This window comes from Haliotis cracherodii, unplaced genomic scaffold (assembly GCF_022045235.1).
Source record: "Haliotis cracherodii isolate W230 unplaced genomic scaffold, xgHalCrac1.p SCAF_24, whole genome shotgun sequence".
Taxonomy (NCBI): domain Eukaryota; kingdom Metazoa; phylum Mollusca; class Gastropoda; order Lepetellida; family Haliotidae; genus Haliotis; species Haliotis cracherodii.
This window is the reverse complement of record NW_027266280.1, coordinates 4,003,386-4,022,293: the sequence shown is the minus strand read 5'-3', so window position 1 is coordinate 4,022,293 and position 18,908 is coordinate 4,003,386. Positions and strand designations below refer to the sequence as shown.

Sequence of the window (18,908 nt, the reverse complement as noted above, 5' to 3'; positions counted from 1 at the left end):
TAATGCATTGGGACAGCCTCCGTGGTCTAATGGTAGAGCGTCCGCCCGGAGAGCGGGAGATCCGGGGTTCGATTCCCAGACGCGTCATACCAAAAGACGTTAAAAGATGGTACTTGTTGTTACACTGTCTGGCGCTCGGCATAAGGGGCTTAAACAAGGACTGGTCGGCTCGGAGGCAGTATACTGTGTCTGAGTGGGGTATTCATCTTAAACTGCGGCATGATATCTCAGTGGGCTAGCACTATAAATCGGCATCAGTCCGGACTAGTACAAGCAGCCACACACATACACGTGCATGCACGTCGCTATATTATAAGTGCAATAATCTTGGACGCGACGTTAAACCCCATTTCACCTCAAATGCATTGTGATTGTGAGGGATGGGGTAAGTTTCTCTGTGTTGTCCATATTAAGAATTAACGTCAGACGAGAATTATGGGCACGGAGTCTACCTCGAACAATGCAAGTTTGCACAGATATGTGGGACATTGAATTTCCTCTCATGGAGTAAAATTAATTGCAAAAAACACTGCTTTATGTTTAAAACATATTTATGTACCTTATTTTCAGGCAATGTCCCGCATAATCCCCAAAACTATGACGTGTACTTGTGACGCATGATTTTATTTTGTGAGATGTATCCAAGTGACAGATCAGGTTTGTACCGTCTTGTTTTAAAGGATAAGTGCGATGAAGACATGTATACTTATACGTGCATCTCTTATAAATGCCTGTGTAGTGTAAAAACAAGAATATAAATACAATGCCTCTTGTTTTGATTGAGATATTTTTCGAAACAAATAACGAAATTATAGGCGAAGATATATAAGCCCAGTTCAGTTTATCACAGACACGTCCCGACCAGCTGAAAGGAAGAGTTTTTCGAGATGCAATTCGTCAGTTCGTGTACATTCGGAATGTCCGAGCGACATCAACTGGTCACTAGCATCTCCCGCTCGAGTTTTTTCGCCAGATCTCGTTTCCGAATATCTTTGAGAGCTTTCACGAGATTTGGAACTGTGGCGTCATGGCTGAGACGCCTCCATCGCTCGAGACTCTTCAACACCGTCTCACGCAGACTCAGGTCGTTCCGCTGTGAGGACAGATCCAGTACTGTAAAGACATATGCAGCATGAACAATAATCAAAGTGAGTGAGTTGTGAACCCGACTCAAACCTAGGCTTTAACTAGCGTGGACAAAAGAGTGAATGTTGTTTAATGCCCCAGTTAGCAACTTTTAGCTACACCACAGAGGGACCGTGAAGATCGGGTGTAGAATAGGTCTTCAGCAACCCATGCTTGTCGTTAGAGGCGACTAACGGGGTTGATGCTTGTCATCGCATCCCAATTTCGTGGATCGATGCTCATGATGTCAATTACTGGATTGACTGGTCCAGACTGGTCTTGATTATTTACAGACTGCCGTCATATAGGAGGAGGGGCGGTCGGGTAGCCTAGTGGTTAAAGCAATCGCTCGTCACGCCGAAGACACGGGTTCGAATCCCGACATGGGTACAATGTGTGAAGCCCAATTTTGGAGTCCCCCGCCGTGATATTGCTGGAATATTGCTAAAAGCGGCGTAAAACCAAACTCATTCACCATATAGGAGGAATATATTGCTGAGTGCGGCGTTAAACAACAAACAAACAAACAAATCATAAGCTCAGTAGCAAGCTTTACCTATGCTGAGTCAACTACAAAAGAAATGTTTGCGCAGAGATTTTAAAACTGCGTTCCTCTGCGTTGCAACCCGTGAAGATCCGGGTTTGAATAGACCTTCAGTAACCCATGCTTGCAATAAAAGGCGACTATGCTTAGCGCTCAGACTATCGTAAGCCTATGTTAAAGTATGGGAGTTCAGATCATCTTAGCGCTAAGATTGCTTTGTGCAAGTTGGCCCTGGTCACACATTGTAACCACTCACGTTAAGTCAGCTTTTACGGCATGTATTGGGTAATGGGGACCTATCCTAAGGGTCACGTATCACTCTGGCTTCCTGAGGATCATTTTTTGCCTCTTTCAGGAAGGGGTCTGTTGACTCTGTTCAACAACTGATCGTAAACTTATCCCGTGACGTGTTACTTACGTTCTATGTCGTGAGTCCGAGTCACGGCATCCCTCAGCGGACTGAACGGCAGTTTCTGATAGAGAAACGCCCAGTCGCGCCCTACATCCGGCGCCACGATCCGGAAAGCGGTCAAGAGGCGATCTGGAACACATTTTAATTTAGATACACTTTATGTGTATTTTGTAACACGCTGTAACTTATTATAATGGCAGAATCATTATCCTGACTCTCATCTAGTGTTAACCCAACTACGGATAACTCGGTTCAATATGACATTGTGTTCAGGGAAATGACACTTGACACTTTGCTATTTCCAGTCTGCCTCATTTACAGACCACCGTCATATAGATGGAACATGGCTGAGTGCAGCGTTAAACAACAAACAAACAAACAAACGAACAAACAAGTTTGGTTTTCATAGTAATATAATGAAGATCTCCAAACACAAATACATTATAAATGCAGCATTAGAAATTTGCACTAGTCCTATTAAAAATTGCCATATTTAAGGGCTTTTCAATCTGTTATCATTATGTGTTATAGACCAATGGACTAAAAATGTTAGTTTTAATGGATGCATATGGAACATTTGTCTGTCAATAATTTGCGAGTTTATTTCGAAGAGATAAACATGTTACAGTAAACTACGGTTATAAGCATATATACAGCATAACTACAGCAAATAGTCGGGACTAAAAAGTTAGTTCGCTATATCCGTCAGTTCGTTATAAGCGTGTTCGTTATAACCGTAGTTTACTGTATTTGATAAGCTAACCATCCCCTATTTTCGATGGCTCGCCGGCCGTCAAACCGCCGAGTCTCTGCCCTGTACCTACCTGATATATCTATACGGCGGCCCGGAATGTAGCCCTCGTTGTGTATGTGTCTGATTGTGTGCGGATGTGACTTCAGCGACTTGATTCTACGGAGAATCTCGACTTTTTCCGCCAGTACTCGGTTTTCGTCCTGTATGACCTTGACCCCCGCTACCTGACAGTCTGCGTTGGTATGGACGACGTCCTCGGACCTGATGCTCTTGTCATACATCACCTTGCAGAAAGCAGAATCGAGAGAGGGTTATACAGTCATACTTTGAATTGATTGGTTGTTTGGTTGTTGTTTAACGCCGCACTCAGTAATATTTCAGCTATATGACGGGGTCTGTAAATAATCGAGTCTGGAGCAGACAATCCAGTCGGCTCTTCCGACAAGCATAGTCGCCTTTTACGGCAACATGGGTGGCTGAAGACCTATTCTACCCCGGATCTTCACGGGTCCGTTGACTTGAAGTGTGTTAGTACCTATGATTGTGGAACTAGGGTTCGAATCCTGATTCCCGATAGCCCAGGTCTATCGTTAGCACCTGAAGTTGAGGATAGCCCAGGTCTATCGTTAGCACCTGCAGTTGAGGATAGCCCAGGTCTATCGTTAGCACCTGCAGTTGAGGATAGCCCAGGTCTATCGTTAGCACCTGCAGTTGAGGATAGCCCAGGTTTATCGTTAGTATAAAACTTTCGGCATAAAACCAACTCACCTGCAGTTTGTGTACCTCCTTCTGGACCAGGTACCTCTCCTTCTTGATGTTGGCCAGGTTCTTCTGCAGGGTATCCTGGCGTTTCTCCAGCTTGTCGATGTCCTCCTGCAGGGAGGCGACGGAGGACAGGTGGCGGTCGAACATGGGACGTCCGTTCGGCTCCTGGCTGTAGAGCCGACTCAGAGTCTCCTCCAGGTAGTGGTGCTTCTGCTCCAGTTGGCTAGCGTTCTGGAAGGAGACAGGGAATGGAGGTTAAATGGGGTTTGTGATGATTATCCCCCGCTACGGAGTGGAAGGGGGAGATAGGAATGGGTGCTGGCCGTCCGTCACGTTTCGTTTCCGAAACAGAACAGAAAAAAACCCATGAGAGATACCAAACTTTGCACATTTATATGTCTGGTAGTGAACTGGTGCCTTTTGATAGTTAAGGATTTTTGAAAAAAATATTTTTCGAGTTTCTATGGCAACGGCTTTGACTGGAAATGGTGGTAGTGCTCCACACAACCGGACATGTCATATTGGCGGGGGATATGAGTATTTAATGTTTGCTGCACTTATAAAGCGTGTGCGTGCGTGTGTGTCTGCGCGTACGTGTATGTGTGTATGTCTGGTATGTCTGCTTCCTCTAGTCTGGACTAATGTCGGTATTATGGTGCTATGGTGTATGGTGCACACTGGGATGCCAGGGGCAAGATATCATAGATACCCCACTCAGACAGAGTATACTGACTCCAAACCGACCTCCATCGTGACTAGGGGCGGTCGGGTAGCCTAGTGGTTAAAGCGTTCGCTCGTCACGCCGAAGACCCGGGTTCGATTCCCGACATGAGTACAATGTGTGAAGCCCATTGCTGGTGTCCCCCGCCGTGATATTGCTGGAATATTGCTAAAAGCGGCGTAAAACCATACTCACTCACTCACTCGTACCTTAGCATATGTATCCATGAGTGCCAATTCCCGTCTCCGGCAGAACTTCCGGTCGTCCATCGCATCATACAGCCGTCCCCTCAGCTTCTTCGTCTGGTAGCTCTGATGCTGGACCTTGTGACTCATGTTGTCGGCTCTCATCTGCTGACGTCTGCCCGTTTCAGTAATGTCCATCTTCCGCTTCATCACGAGATTCAGCTCGTCCTGCACCTTTCGCGCATAGGCCTCGTCGGCCGTCACCCAGTCTTTCAGCGGGTTGTAGATGCGCGGGAATACCTCCAGCGACAGACCAATATAGTGTAGGATCTTGTTATAATTCCTTACGAAATGGTGAAATGGCGTGCCATGGTCTTTCAGGCTCTGTGTGATGTCCTTCAACAGACTTTTACCATCGTTAATAACATCTTTCCATCTTGTTATGTTGTTTTCGTAGTCCATGACACATCTCACATCCATGCCCTCCGCCTCAGACACGAAGCTGTGGCAGAACTTACCGATATGGTTTTTCAAAGCGTCATCTAAACGTTCCATCCCCGACATCATGAGCTCCTCAAACATCATCTGCCGCTCGACGACAGCGTCCATGACGGCCATCTCCTCTCGATACAGCAACGCCGCACTAGAGCGAGTCTTATCAACCAGCATGGAAAACTCCCGGAAACTCTTCGGCGGTCTCCGGGTTGAGCCGGTTTTCTCCAACACGAACGCTATGAAATCATTGGTGTCATCGTTGAACTTGTTTTGGGGTTTCCGGAAGTACCTTTCTCTGAAGAGCACGATGTCCTTCTCCACAGAGTGAACCAACATCATGGCTTTCCGTCTCTCCCCTTCTAGAGAAACGGGCTGGGTGAACTTGCCACCGACGCTAGGCATATTGACAGACTTGCTAGCAACAGGGATGTTTTCGTCAGCTTCAAGAGACTGAGAGCCGTGTAAACTAAGTCTAAATGCTATATTCTTTCTACTGCCTCTCGTCCAGGCATGTTTACCCATGTATCAGTAGATCTCAGTCATTGCATGGCGGTTCACACACATGCTGAGTTCGGTGAAGTTCATCACTCACTGGGATAATCTACGGCATTCTACGTCAGAGTGCTTGAGATTCCCCCCACGTCTGGCGTGCGTCTGGAGTCGATAGATCGATCAGCTGTGAATGTGCGAATATTGCTTCTAGTTGACATCTGCTGATGAAAGACACGGCAGTTCTTGTTACTGTTCTGGCCTCTGGTCCCAGGTCGATGACTCTTGGTCTGTAATTACACAACGGCGAACACAGAGCCGTGGAGTTAATTGTATCGTTAATACATATCTCATTTTATGAATGTATTGAACATATTGATTATACCAAACTATTCATTATGGAATAGATAACTTGTCAATTATCCATAAACCACACTTTTATACAATTATTAACCATTTATGATATTGCCCGAATTGTGGTCAATAATTGTTTTATAACATAATTTAAACAAGAATATTTCTTTGTCAGCGTATACATGTATGGGCCCTAAGCTATGGATTAGATAAAGGGTCACACACCTAATATTAATAAGTAAAAGAGCGCCACCTCCTTAGTATTGATAGATTGAAGGGGCCGCAATCCTAATGTTGGTAAGTTAAAGGGGCCACACTCCTAGTGTTGGTAAGTTAAAGGGGCCACACTCCTAGTGTTTGTAAGTTAAAGGGGCCACACTCCTAGTGTTGGTAAGTTAGAGGAGCCACACTCCTAGTGTTGGTAAGTTAAAGGGGCCACACTCCTCGTGTTGGTAAGTTAAAGGGACCACACGCCTAGTGTTGGTAAGTTAAAGGGACCACACTCCTCGTGTTGGTAAGTTAGAGGGGTCACACTCCTAGTGTTGGTAAGTTAAAGGGACCACACGCCAAGTGTTGGTAAGTTTAAGGAGCCACACTCCTACTGTTGGTAAGTCAAAGGAGACACACTCCTCGTGTTGATAAGTTAAAGGGACCACACTCCTCGTGTTGATAAGTTAAAGGGACCACACGCCTAGTGTTGGTAAGTTTAAGGAGCCACACTCCTAGTGTTGGTAAGTTTAAGGGACCACGCTCCTAGTGTTGGTAAGTTTAAGGGACCACACTCCTAGTGTTGGTAAGTTTAAGGGACCACACTCCTTGTGTTGGTAAGTTAAAGGGCCCACACTCCTAGTGTTGATAAGTTTAAGGAGCCACACTACTTGTGTTGGTAAGTTAAAGGGGCCACACTCCTCGTGTTGGTAAGTTAAAGGGGTCACACTCCTAGTGTTGGTAAGTTAAAGGGACCACACGCCAAGTGTTGGTAAGTTAAAAGGGTCACACTCCTAGTGTTGGTAAGTTAAAGGGACCACACGCCTAGTGTTGGTAAGTTAAAGGGACCACCCTCCTTGTGTTGGTAAGTTAAAGGGACCACACTCCTAGTGTTGGTAAGTTTAAGGGACCACACGCCTAGTGTTGGTAAGTTTAAGGGCCCACACTCCTAGTGTTGGTAAGTTTAAGGAGCCACTCTCCTAGTGTTGGTAAGTTTAAGGGACCACACTCCTAGTGTTGGTAAGTTTAAGGGACCACGCTACTTGTGTTGGTAAGTTAGAGGGGCCACACTCCTAGTGTTGGTAAGTTTAAGGGACCACACTCCTGGTGTTGGTAAGTTTAAGGGACCACACTCCTTGTGTTGGTAAGTTAGAGGGGCCACACGCCTAGTGTTGGTAAGTTTAAGGGACCACACGCCTAGTGTTGGTAAGTTTAAGGGGCCACACTCCTAGTGTTGGTAAGTTAGAGGGGCCACACGCCTAGTGTTGGTAAGTTTAAGGGACCACACTCCTTGTGTTGGTAAGTTTAAGGGACCACACTCCTAGTGTTGGTAAGTTTAAGGGACCACACTCCATGTGTTGGTAAGTTAGAGGGGCCACACTCCTAGTGTTGGTAAGTTAGAGGGGCCACACTCCTAGTGTTGGTAAGTTAGAGGGGCCACACTCCTTGTGTTGGTAAGTTAGAGGGGCCACACGCCTAGTGTTGGTAAGTCAGAGGGGCCACACTACTTGTGTTGGTAAGTTAGAGGGGTCACACGCCTAGTGTTGGTAAGTCAGAGGGGCCACACTACTTGTGTTGGTAAGTCAGAGGGGCCACACTACTTGTGTTGGTAAGTTAGAGGGGTCACTCTCCATGTGTTGGTAAGTTAAAGGGACCACACTCCTAGTGTTGGTAAGTTTAAGGGACCACACTCCTCGTGTTGGTAAGTTTAAGGGACCACACTCCTAGTGTTGGTAAGTTAAAGGGACCACACTCCTAGTGTTGGTAATTTTAAGGGACCACACTCCTAGTGTTGGTAATTTTAAGGGACCACACGCCTAGTGTTGGTAAGTTAGAGGGGCCACACGCCTAGTGTTGGTAAGTTAAAGGGGTCACACGCCTAGTGTTGGTAAGTTAGAGGGGTCACACTCCTAGTGTTGGTAAGTTAGAGGGGCCACACTCCTAGTGTTGGTAAGTTAGAGGGGCCACACTCCTTGTGTTGGTAAGTTAGAGGGGCCACACGCCTAGTGTTGGTAAGTCAGAGGGGCCACACTACTTGTGTTGGTAAGTTAGAGGGGTCACACGCCTAGTGTTGGTAAGTCAGAGGGGCCACACTACTTGTGTTGGTAAGTCAGAGGGGCCACACTACTTGTGTTGGTAAGTTAGAGGGGTCACACTCCATGTGTTGGTAAGTTAAAGGGACCACACTCCTAGTGTTGGTAAGTTAGAGGGGCCACACTCCTAGTGTTGGTAAGTTAAAGGGGCCACACTCCTAGTGTTGGTAAGTTAGAGGGGCCACACGCCTAGTGTTGGTAAGTTAGAGGGGCCACACGCCTAGTGTTGGTAAGTTAGAGGGGCCACACTCCTAGTGTTGGTAAGTTAGAGGGGCCACACGCCTGGTGTTGGTAAGTTAGAGGGGCCACACGCCTAGTGTTGGTAAGTTAGAGGGGCCACACTCCTAGTGTTGGTAAGTTAGAGGGGCCACACTCCTTGTGTTGGTAAGTTAGAGGGGCCACGCTCCTAGTGTTGGTAAGTTTAAGGGACCACACTCCTCGTGTTGGTAAGTTTAAGGGACCACACTCCTAGTGTTGGTAAGTTAAAGGGACCACACTCCTAGTGTTGGTAATTTTAAGGGACCACACTCCTAGTGTTGGTAATTTTAAGGGACCACACGCCTAGTGTTGGTAAGTTAGAGGGGCCACACGCCTAGTGTTGGTAAGTTAAAGGGGTCACACGCCTAGTGTTGGTAAGTTAGAGGGGTCACACTCCTAGTGTTGGTAAGTTAGAGGGGCCACACTCCTAGTGTTGGTAAGTTTAAGGGACCACACTCCTGGTGTTGGTAAGTTAGAGGGGCCACACTCCTAGTGTTGGTAAGTTAGAGGGGCCACACGCCTAGTGTTGGTAAGTTAGAGGGGCCACACGCCTAGTGTTGGTAAGTTTAAGGGACCACACTCCTAGTGTTGGTAATCTTAAGGGACCACACGCCTAGTGTTGGTAAGTTAGAGGGGCCACACGCCTAGTGTTGGTAAGTTAAAGGGGTCACACGCCTAGTGTTGGTAAGTTAGAGGGGTCACACTCCTAGTGTTGGTAAGTTAGAGGGGCCACACTCCTAGTGTTGGTAAGTTTAAGGGACCACACTCCTGGTGTTGGTAAGTTAGAGGGGCCACACTCCTAGTGTTGGTAAGTTTAAGGGACCACACTCCTGGTGTTGGTAAGTTTAAGGGACCACACTCCTAGTGTTGGTAAGTTTAAGGGACCACACTCCTTGTGTTGGTAAGTTAAAGGGCCCACACTCCTAGTGTTGATAAGTTTAAGGAGCCACACTACTTGTGTTGGTAAGTTAAAGGGGCCACACTCCTCGTGTTGGTAAGTTAAAGGGTTCACACTCCTAGTGTTGGTAAGTTAAAGGGACCACACGCCAAGTGTTGGTAAGTTAAAAGGGTCACACTCCTAGTGTTGGTAAGTTTAAGGGACCACACGCCTAGTGTTGGTAAGTTAAAGGGACCACACTCCTTGTGTTGGTAAGTTAAAGGGACCACACTCCTAGTGTTGGTAAGTTTAAGGGACCACACGCCTAGTGTTGGTAAGTTTAAGGGCCCACACTCCTAGTGTTGGTAAGTTTAAGGAGCCACTCTCCTAGTGTTGGTAAGTTTAAGGGACCACACTCCTAGTGTTGGTAAGTTTAAGGGACCACGCTTCTTGTGTTGGTAAGTTAGAGGGGCCACACTCCTAGTGTTGGTAAGTTTAAGGGACCACACTCCTGGTGTTGGTAAGTTTAAGGGACCACACTCCTTGTGTTGGTAAGTTAGAGGGGCCACACGCCTAGTGTTGGTAAGTTTAAGGGACCACACGCCTAGTGTTGGTAAGTTTAAGGGGCCACACTCCTAGTGTTGGTAAGTTAGAGGGGCCACACGCCTAGTGTTGGTAAGTTTAAGGGACCACACTCCTTGTGTTGGTAAGTTTAAGGGACCACACTCCTAGTGTTGGTAAGTTTAAGGGACCACACTCCATGTGTTGGTAAGTTAGAGGGGCCACACTCCTAGTGTTGGTAAGTTAGAGGGGCCACACTCCTAGTGTTGGTAAGTTAGAGGGGCCACACTCCTTGTGTTGGTAAGTTAGAGGGGCCACACGCCTAGTGTTGGTAAGTCAGAGGGGCCACACTACTTGTGTTGGTAAGTTAGAGGGGTCACACGCCTAGTGTTGGTAAGTCAGAGGGGCCACACTACTTGTGTTGGTAAGTCAGAGGGGCCACACTACTTGTGTTGGTAAGTTAGAGGGGTCACACTCCATGTGTTGGTAAGTTAAAGGGACCACACTCCTAGTGTTGGTAAGTTTAAGGGACCACACTCCTCGTGTTGGTAAGTTTAAGGGACCACACTCCTAGTGTTGGTAAGTTAAAGGGACCACACTCCTAGTGTTGGTAATTTTAAGGGACCACACTCCTAGTGTTGGTAATTTTAAGGGACCACACGCCTAGTGTTGGTAAGTTAGAGGGGCCACACGCCTAGTGTTGGTAAGTTAAAGGGGTCACACGCCTAGTGTTGGTAAGTTAGAGGGGTCACACTCCTAGTGTTGGTAAGTTAGAGGGGCCACACTCCTAGTGTTGGTAAGTTAGAGGGGCCACACTCCTTGTGTTGGTAAGTTAGAGGGGCCACACGCCTAGTGTTGGTAAGTCAGAGGGGCCACACTACTTGTGTTGGTAAGTTAGAGGGGTCACACGCCTAGTGTTGGTAAGTCAGAGGGGCCACACTACTTGTGTTGGTAAGTCAGAGGGGCCACACTACTTGTGTTGGTAAGTTAGAGGGGTCACACTCCATGTGTTGGTAAGTTAAAGGGACCACACTCCTAGTGTTGGTAAGTTAGAGGGGCCACACTCCTAGTGTTGGTAAGTTAAAGGGGCCACACTCCTAGTGTTGGTAAGTTAGAGGGGCCACACGCCTAGTGTTGGTAAGTTAGAGGGGCCACACGCCTAGTGTTGGTAAGTTAGAGGGGCCACACTCCTAGTGTTGGTAAGTTAGAGGGGCCACACGCCTGGTGTTGGTAAGTTAGAGGGGCCACACGCCTAGTGTTGGTAAGTTAGAGGGGCCACACTCCTAGTGTTGGTAAGTTAGAGGGGCCACACTCCTTGTGTTGGTAAGTTAGAGGGGCCACGCTCCTAGTGTTGGTAAGTTTAAGGGACCACACTCCTCGTGTTGGTAAGTTTAAGGGACCACACTCCTAGTGTTGGTAAGTTAAAGGGACCACACTCCTAGTGTTGGTAATTTTAAGGGACCACACTCCTAGTGTTGGTAATTTTAAGGGACCACACGCCTAGTGTTGGTAAGTTAGAGGGGCCACACGCCTAGTGTTGGTAAGTTAAAGGGGTCACACGCCTAGTGTTGGTAAGTTAGAGGGGTCACACTCCTAGTGTTGGTAAGTTAGAGGGGCCACACTCCTAGTGTTGGTAAGTTTAAGGGACCACACTCCTGGTGTTGGTAAGTTAGAGGGGCCACACTCCTAGTGTTGGTAAGTTAGAGGGGCCACACGCCTAGTGTTGGTAAGTTAGAGGGGCCACACGCCTAGTGTTGGTAAGTTTAAGGGACCACACTCCTAGTGTTGGTAATTTTAAGGGACCACACGCCTAGTGTTGGTAAGTTAGAGGGGCCACACGCCTAGTGTTGGTAAGTTAAAGGGGTCACACGCCTAGTGTTGGTAAGTTAGAGGGGTCACACTCCTAGTGTTGGTAAGTTAGAGGGGCCACATTCCTAGTGTTGGTAAGTTTAAGGGACCACACTCCTGGTGTTGGTAAGTTAGAGGGGCCACACTCCTAGTGTTGGTAAGTTTAAGGGACCACACTCCTGGTGTTGGTAAGTTAGAGGGGCCACACGCCTAGTGTTGGTAAGTTAGAGGGGCCACACGCCTAGTGTTGGTAAGTTAAAGGGGCCACACGCCTAGTGTTGGTAAGTTAAAGGGGCCACACTCCTTGTGTTGGTAAGTTAGAGGGGCCACACGCCTAGTGTTGGTAAGTTAGAGGGGCCACACGCCTAGTGTTGGTAAGTTAGAGGGGCCACACTCCTTGTGTTGGTAAGTTAAAGGGGCCACACGCCACTATGGATGTGTTATAGGGGTACAAGGAAGTTATTTGTAAAAAAATGTCCTCCACTTGAGAACCCAGTCCCCTGCTTGATGTCCGACTCACAGCGAAACGCCCGTTAAGCCAGAACACACTTCCATGATACTAAGTAAACGCCACAGTAAAATCCCCGATCGGATCACACACATTAAATTGGAACAGGTCCAACATTTAAAAATACCGTTATCTTAAACTAAATCACATCGTCTCATATATTGGTTGTGCATTGCGAATTCAAAGCTCGAGAGAATAACCCATAGTTCAGTTTCTACCCTGCCTGTAGTTGTCGTACTTCGTTATTAATTTATTAATATTCTGTCGAGTCGCATACGTGTGATTGTATTTAAACAAGCCGAAATTAAACAGTAATGAATACAGAGTGGTTTGCACAGCGTGGCATTATGACTTACATGGACATTTTGTTTGATACCCATATCAAATGTGATATCACACCTCCAATTGTAAGATAACGTATTAACAACATGCCTGCGGGATAGCGTATGTTAGTACATATGTACCGAGGCTGGAAATATGGAAAGAAATCATATACAACGTAAACTGCATGAGCTCTTGCACGTGCAAACGTGCAAAAACAGATCTGAGAATAATTTTGTCCTCTGATATTTGTTTTTTCACACACCTGTTGGTGAGAAACACACAACAGGCATCACACGTTGGTTGTAGATTGAATTCCAGGTCCGTGATTGGATGACCTGAGGTCACATGATGACAGACTATTTTTATGATTGAACTTTATTGATAATTTTCTCGTGCTTCACTCGAATGTCCCTACATCTGTTTCGAAACTTAATGGTTTCGGGGTGTTTATTAAACGTTTTTGATCTATCTGGTTTGCATTATCATCATCGCTTTGGTAATCCACAGATATGGCGGAAACCTTTTCGTGGAGGGTCACAGTAGTCAGCAGTAAGCCAGGTGACGTCACTTGTGGCCGTTGTGTAATGAATTAATGCGCCACCACGATCACGAGAACTGACAAAATATGCATCGATTAAATGTTAAAATCTTGTGATTTTAGGTTGTGTGAAAAACAGATGAAAGCATTCGTGCCTGTCATATAAAATGTATCTTAGTCACAACTCGTGTAATCTATATTTCATATTCCGATTCGATAAAGGCATATTTAATAGACACATTTCGTTCTTTTAATTTTATTTTGCTGTTGAACACAATGTTAAACCTTACCTAATAGACCGTAACGAATGTGAATTAATCAATTCTCAAAAGGTCTGACCCGTGTCTCTTTTTGTAGATATTGCAGATTTATTATGTATTCTATTCGCAAACAATTCGATGATTGCGACGAATCATATTGCAAGCAGATAGCTCTGCGTCATTTTTAATTGTGGTTGTTTCGCCCAGTGTACATAAGACATACAATGATAGTTTAGAATTAGTTTGAATATCAAACCAATGGAAATATGCCTTGTAACAGTTTTTCCCCGTCAAATCCAAACCATTTTCATAATTTTTTCTGACATACCACAAATGGTCATACAGAATCATCATAATTCAACACCGGCATTCGTTCTCTCTCAAGTAAGCTTTCATTGTGTCCTCCCGGGTTTATAGGAAGTCAAAACAGCATGCTATATCTCCCAGTGTCAATAACACTATTCAGTAATCGGCAGCCCAGTGTAAACACGCCACTTGTCAACATTCTCAGTAGCACAACTGAAATCAGTAAGTGTGCAACCCTACACCATTTCTATTGACTTTGCGGCCATGTTTCTTATCCACAAGTCCTTTATATTCTATGGCTGGGGTTTAATGGGTTTAATGTTTCCGCAGGGGGTACGTTCTTATTAAACGGCCGTGCTCACGCGGTAGTGTTAAATGCATTGGGCGCCCAGTTCATGCCAAACAGGCTAAGTGGACCATTTGTTTCTCTGTTTAAACGCACTTCAACGTTTGGAGGCCGTTCTTGTTTATATCGATCACCAAGCTTATACTGCGTGCATTTACAAGTGGCACGTTATATTTTGGATTAAAATCGTTCGTTAGAAACGCGGTTAGTGTGAAAGCTTGTCAATTCTTAAATCAATTTAACATTACATTTTTTATTTTTTTATTTTTTGGGGCCAACGATTCTTAAACTAAAAAAGTGTCTGGTCTAATGAATATGAACACCCCTCTTCAGTGATAGAAACCAACTGTTTTAGTCTACTTGTCCTTATTATGATAACATATAGCAAAATCCGTAAAAATGACAAATTTCTTCTTGTCCTTATGGTACCTTAACTATTGGGCCGTTTGGCAAGGACGATGACTAGTGTCAGGTTCTCACTCTGCCGCTTGATAGTATTGAGGCCCACTCATAAAAAAATAGTATGTTTACACTCCATCACATCTGATGGATATCGAGTCGACATTGAGTTTGTCAGGTATAACCAGATACGTCTATAAACATGTTAAGTCGCCTGTCGTGTACACACTGTCGGCCGATAAGCCGCAATTATTATTGTGACGAATTCCTTATTTGTGGCCGCGAACAATGATTAAAACCTTGTAATACCCACGGATATGTTTACAGGTGTGTTGACAATCTCGGCACAGAGCGGCATATTTACGGGTGTTTAGCTCATGTCACGCGGGTCTCCTTCGATGGCTCTATGAACCGCGCTATAACTAGATACTTCTGATCATGTTGTGATGTTATTACTATCCACGTCTCTCTAATATATAGCATATACTATGGGTATCTAATACCGTGGATAGATGAATGTTTGAATGAGGGAGGAGAGGGTGTTTTGTGTAACGCTGCTTTGAACAGTATTTAAGTTATATCATGGCGGCCAGCTTGTTCCAGCTTGATGTGGGAGGAAAGCCCGAAGTGGCGGACGTCCTAGACGAATACCACATTGACATCGGTGGGGTGTTTTCCATTTGTAGCCGGGTAGGGTGGTATCCGTTGTAGCCCAGTAGGATGGTATCCGTGGTAGCCCAGTAGGATGGTATCCGTTGTAGCCCAGTAGGATGGTATCCATGTGTAGGCAGCAGGTAGAGTGGTATCTATATGTAGGCAGTGTGTAGGATGGTGTCTATATGTAGCCAATGGGGAGGCCGGCAGGGTGGTATCCATGTGTAGGCAATGAGTAGGCCGATAGGGTGATATCTAGGTGTAGGCAATGGGGAGGCCGGTTGGGTGATATCCATATGTAGGCCCTGGGTAAGCCAGTAGGGTGGTATCCATGTGTAGGCAATGAGTAGGCCGGTAGGGTGGTATCCATGTGTAGGCTATGGGTAGGCCGGTAGGATGGTATCTATGTGTAGGCTATGGTTAGGCTGGTAGGGTGGTATCCATGTGTAGGCTATGGGTAGGCCGGTAGGATGGTATATATGTGTAGGCTATGGGTAGGCTGGTAGGGTGGTATCCATGTGTAGGCTATGGGTAGGCCTGTACGGCGGTATCCATGTGTAGGCTATGGGTAGGCCTGTACGGCGGTATCCATGTGTAGGCTATGGGTAGGCCTGTACGGCGGTATCCATGTGTAGGCTATGGGTAGGCCTGTACGGCGGTAGGGTGGTATCCATGTGTAGGCTATGGGTAGGCCGGTAGGGTGGTATCCATGTGTAGGCTATGGGTAGGCCGGTAGGATGGTATCTATGTGTAGGCTATGGGTAGGCCGGCAGGGTGGTATCTATGTCTAGGCTATGGGTAGGCCGGTTGGGTGGTATCCATGTGTAGGCTATGGGTAGGCCGGCAGGGTGGTACCTATATGTAGGTTATGGGTAGGCCGGTTGGGTGGTATCCATGTGTAGGCTATGGGTAGGCCGGCAGGGTGGTATCCATGTGTAGGCTATGGGTAGGCTGGTAGGGTGGTATCCATGTGTAGGCTATGGGTAGGCTGGTAGGGTGGTATCCATGTGTAGGCTATGGGTAGGCCGACAGGGTGGTATCCATGTGTAGGCTATGGGTAGGGTTGTTTCCATATTTAGGCAACGGGAATTACAGTAATGTCAGAGACCATATGGTAGTAAAGTATGTATGTGTACACAATGGTAAGCTGCATATCTACATATCACTACATATACACTATTTACGTGTTGTGGATATTTGACAAAAGGTATGCATCATCGACAACGCCTGAACCTACCATGCTGTAGGCGCCTTATAACACCACCGCGGATTGAGGAAGGGTGAGTCCACACTCGATAACGACAAATATCAACTCAACGGGTGATAACACCACGGCCACACCCCACACTGTTTAGGTGTACAGGAACAGTACGTGACAATACGGACACGGCCCCACCCCACACTGTTTGGGTGTACAGGAACAGTACGTGACAATACGGACACGGCGCCACCCCACACTGTTTGGGTGTACAGGAACAGTACGTGACAATACGGACACGGCCCCACCCCACACTGTTTGGGTGTACAGGAACAGTACGTGACAATACGACATGGACACCGTAATCACACATACCACTGACAGTATATTTAATAACATTCTGAAATTGTTAAATTTTGCACCTGTGCGATTGTTTTGTAGATTATAGTCTAGATACACGAAAGTAATAATACAATGGGAAATATTAAAATGACAAATTGATAAACTCATGATACAGGCTTCATATGTATTTGTTATAAACAGAACTAAAACAGCGGCATTTGATGACATAGAGCACATTCAGCCAATTTCTGACTGTTCTGTGTGGACATGACATAAGTATATATACCTACCTTACACGGGGCGGATCACCCTTGAGGTATTTAACGGAACTTACGAAAAGCGGAATGTAAACCTGGTGTTCCCGCAGCCATGGAGTTGCTAGCCAGCTACCGTTATACTGTTCAGTCGCGATGACACGGATCCGTCGACCAGACACCGTCTGACCGCATTGGCACGACCTTGAAGACGCACCGTGGTCTTTTACACGGGGAAATGTTCAACAGGGATTTAATCTTTGTGGTAATTCCTTCTTCATTTTCCTATGCCATGCTTTCAGTTGAGGTCAAGGACAGTGGTCATAGTTGTGGCGTTCGTTGAGATCACGTGATCTAGGGAGTGTGATCAAGTTTGCAAAAGCGGCTATTTTTTTATCAGTCGACAAGGCAACTTGTACACAGAGAATATCTAGCATAGATCCTTTCCACATTGGGATAACTGGCTTAATATGTTATTTGTCAAACTAAAATTCAGCCTACATTTCTTTACATTTGACGAAACTCTCAACGTTACCGTGTAGTCCTAAATTCTGGAGTCTTCAGGGATGCAAGGCGCCTCATTGCTTTGTACATAGTTGTCTCCCTTAGTTGTGCCAGAATATGCTGAACATGTCCTTGAACGCCTGAATCGATCTTTTAATTGTAAGCAAAATAAAGTGGGTAAACGAGTAGGACGTACATCGCCTTGACCCTTCCTACGGCAAAATCTATAGTTCCTCTCGGCTTTTCCCGCTACCGACTAATACACTCGGGTCCACTCGGCTTTTTCCGCTACCTACATAACACTCTGATCCAATCGGCATATTCCGATACTTACATAATACATTCGTGTCCACTCGGCTTATTCCGCTACATAATACATTCGGGCCCACTGCTTCTTAAGCAATGGCGTAGTAATACTGCCTGAATTCACTGTAAACCGGACATGTTAGATCCACGATTGGCCGTGAAGACAGGTTATTCAGTACTAAATAGAAATTAGGCATACACATTGAGGTTTTAGAAAAGCAAACGTAAGCAAATAAAGAGTTATGTAAATTATCGAGTGTCGACATGTGCCAAGCGATACGTGTGACAAGGTCATGATCAGGGTGACCCACGTGGAGATCGGGAGTAGATGTGGTCTTCAGCAACCCATGCTTGTCGTTAAAAAAGCGACTTACGTGATCGGTTCGTCAGGATCGCTGACTTGGTTCATAAATGTTATCGTATCCCAGTTGCATAGATCTATGCTCATGATGTCAATCACTGGATTGTCTGGTTCAGGCTTGATTATTTACAGACCGCTGTCATTATTATCGGTGGATTATTGCTGAGTGTGGCGTTAAATAACAAAATACAAAGAAACAAACAAAGATGTTCTAAAAGATAAATCCAGTTACTTATATATAGTTGGAATATTGCTGAGTGCGGCGTTAAACAAAAAACAAACAAAAAACACAAAAAGATGGTTATAAAAGGTATATCCAGTTTACTTGTATATATAGCTGGAATACTGCTGAGTGCGGCGTTAAACAATAAAAAACAACCAAACAACAAAAACATACTCAGACTGGGTTGAGACGAGTGTCAGATACAGCCACGCTAACGCGGTCGAGGTGTAACTGTGGTCCCTCTCACAGTGCAAGCCTCCCAAACCTAGCGACCCGACACTCGAGATCGACCGATTACCTTCTCAATACCCCCTACAAACTATCGCTTTCAGAGACAGGCATGCCTCTATCGCCGTCTCCGGAGAAAGGCGATCAGTTAAGATCAACAATAGGCCCAGTGACCGTCAATGACACTTATTTGTTGATCGTCGTTCAATCTGTATTTGAGTATTCAGTGTTCAATCGAATGCTTTCTGTTCTAACATGACACGTCGTTGCGTGGTTTGACGTGTAGATTGTATTGTTAACTTTGATACTGACAATATGGTGGACTTCAGTGGAACATTGACGTAGTATTTCTGTCGACATTTGCTGATATTTAACAGTTATTACTGTCTGAATGTATATATTAATCCGATCGGAATTCATGTGCTAAGTTGGATAAACTCATTTGTAATGTATTCGGTTTGATTGAAGT

At 45.7% G+C, this 18,908-nt stretch overlaps 1 protein-coding gene across 2 annotated transcripts; it reads right to left on the bottom strand.

The window, feature by feature from the left end:
* Positions 1 to 581: 581 nt before the first annotated feature.
* LOC139472386 (uncharacterized) lies at positions 582 to 16,971 on the bottom strand. Of its 2 annotated transcripts, none has more exons than XM_071254858.1 (6): positions 16,898 to 16,971; positions 4,531 to 5,780; positions 3,604 to 3,831; positions 2,906 to 3,119; positions 2,088 to 2,210; positions 582 to 1,113 (listed from the first exon to the last, which is right to left on the bottom strand). In XM_071254858.1, exons 2-6 carry the CDS (start codon positions 5,521 to 5,523, stop codon positions 932 to 934), a joined length of 1,740 nt encoding a protein of 579 aa, XP_071110959.1. In that variant the 5' UTR covers positions 5,524 to 5,780; positions 16,898 to 16,971; the 3' UTR covers positions 582 to 931. The 2 variants fall into 2 exon arrangements, with proteins under 2 accessions (XP_071110959.1, XP_071110960.1); XM_071254859.1 differs by having other exon boundaries at positions 16,854 to 16,940.
* Positions 16,972 to 18,908: the final 1,937 nt, after the last annotated feature.

Bases quoted from the DNA above. Each gene is read 5' to 3' on its own strand.
- LOC139472386 (XM_071254858.1), bottom strand. From the start codon at position 5,523: ATGGGTAAACATGCCTGGACGAGAGGCAGTAGAAAGAATATAGCATTT. The intron at 3,832-4,530 runs GTACGAGTGAGT...GTCTCCTTCCAG, and splicing joins TCATGGATACATATGCTAAG to AACGCTAGCCAACTGGAGCA. The intron at 1,114-2,087 runs GTAAGTAACACG...ATGTCTTTACAG, and splicing joins TCGGACTCACGACATAGAAC to TACTGGATCTGTCCTCACAG.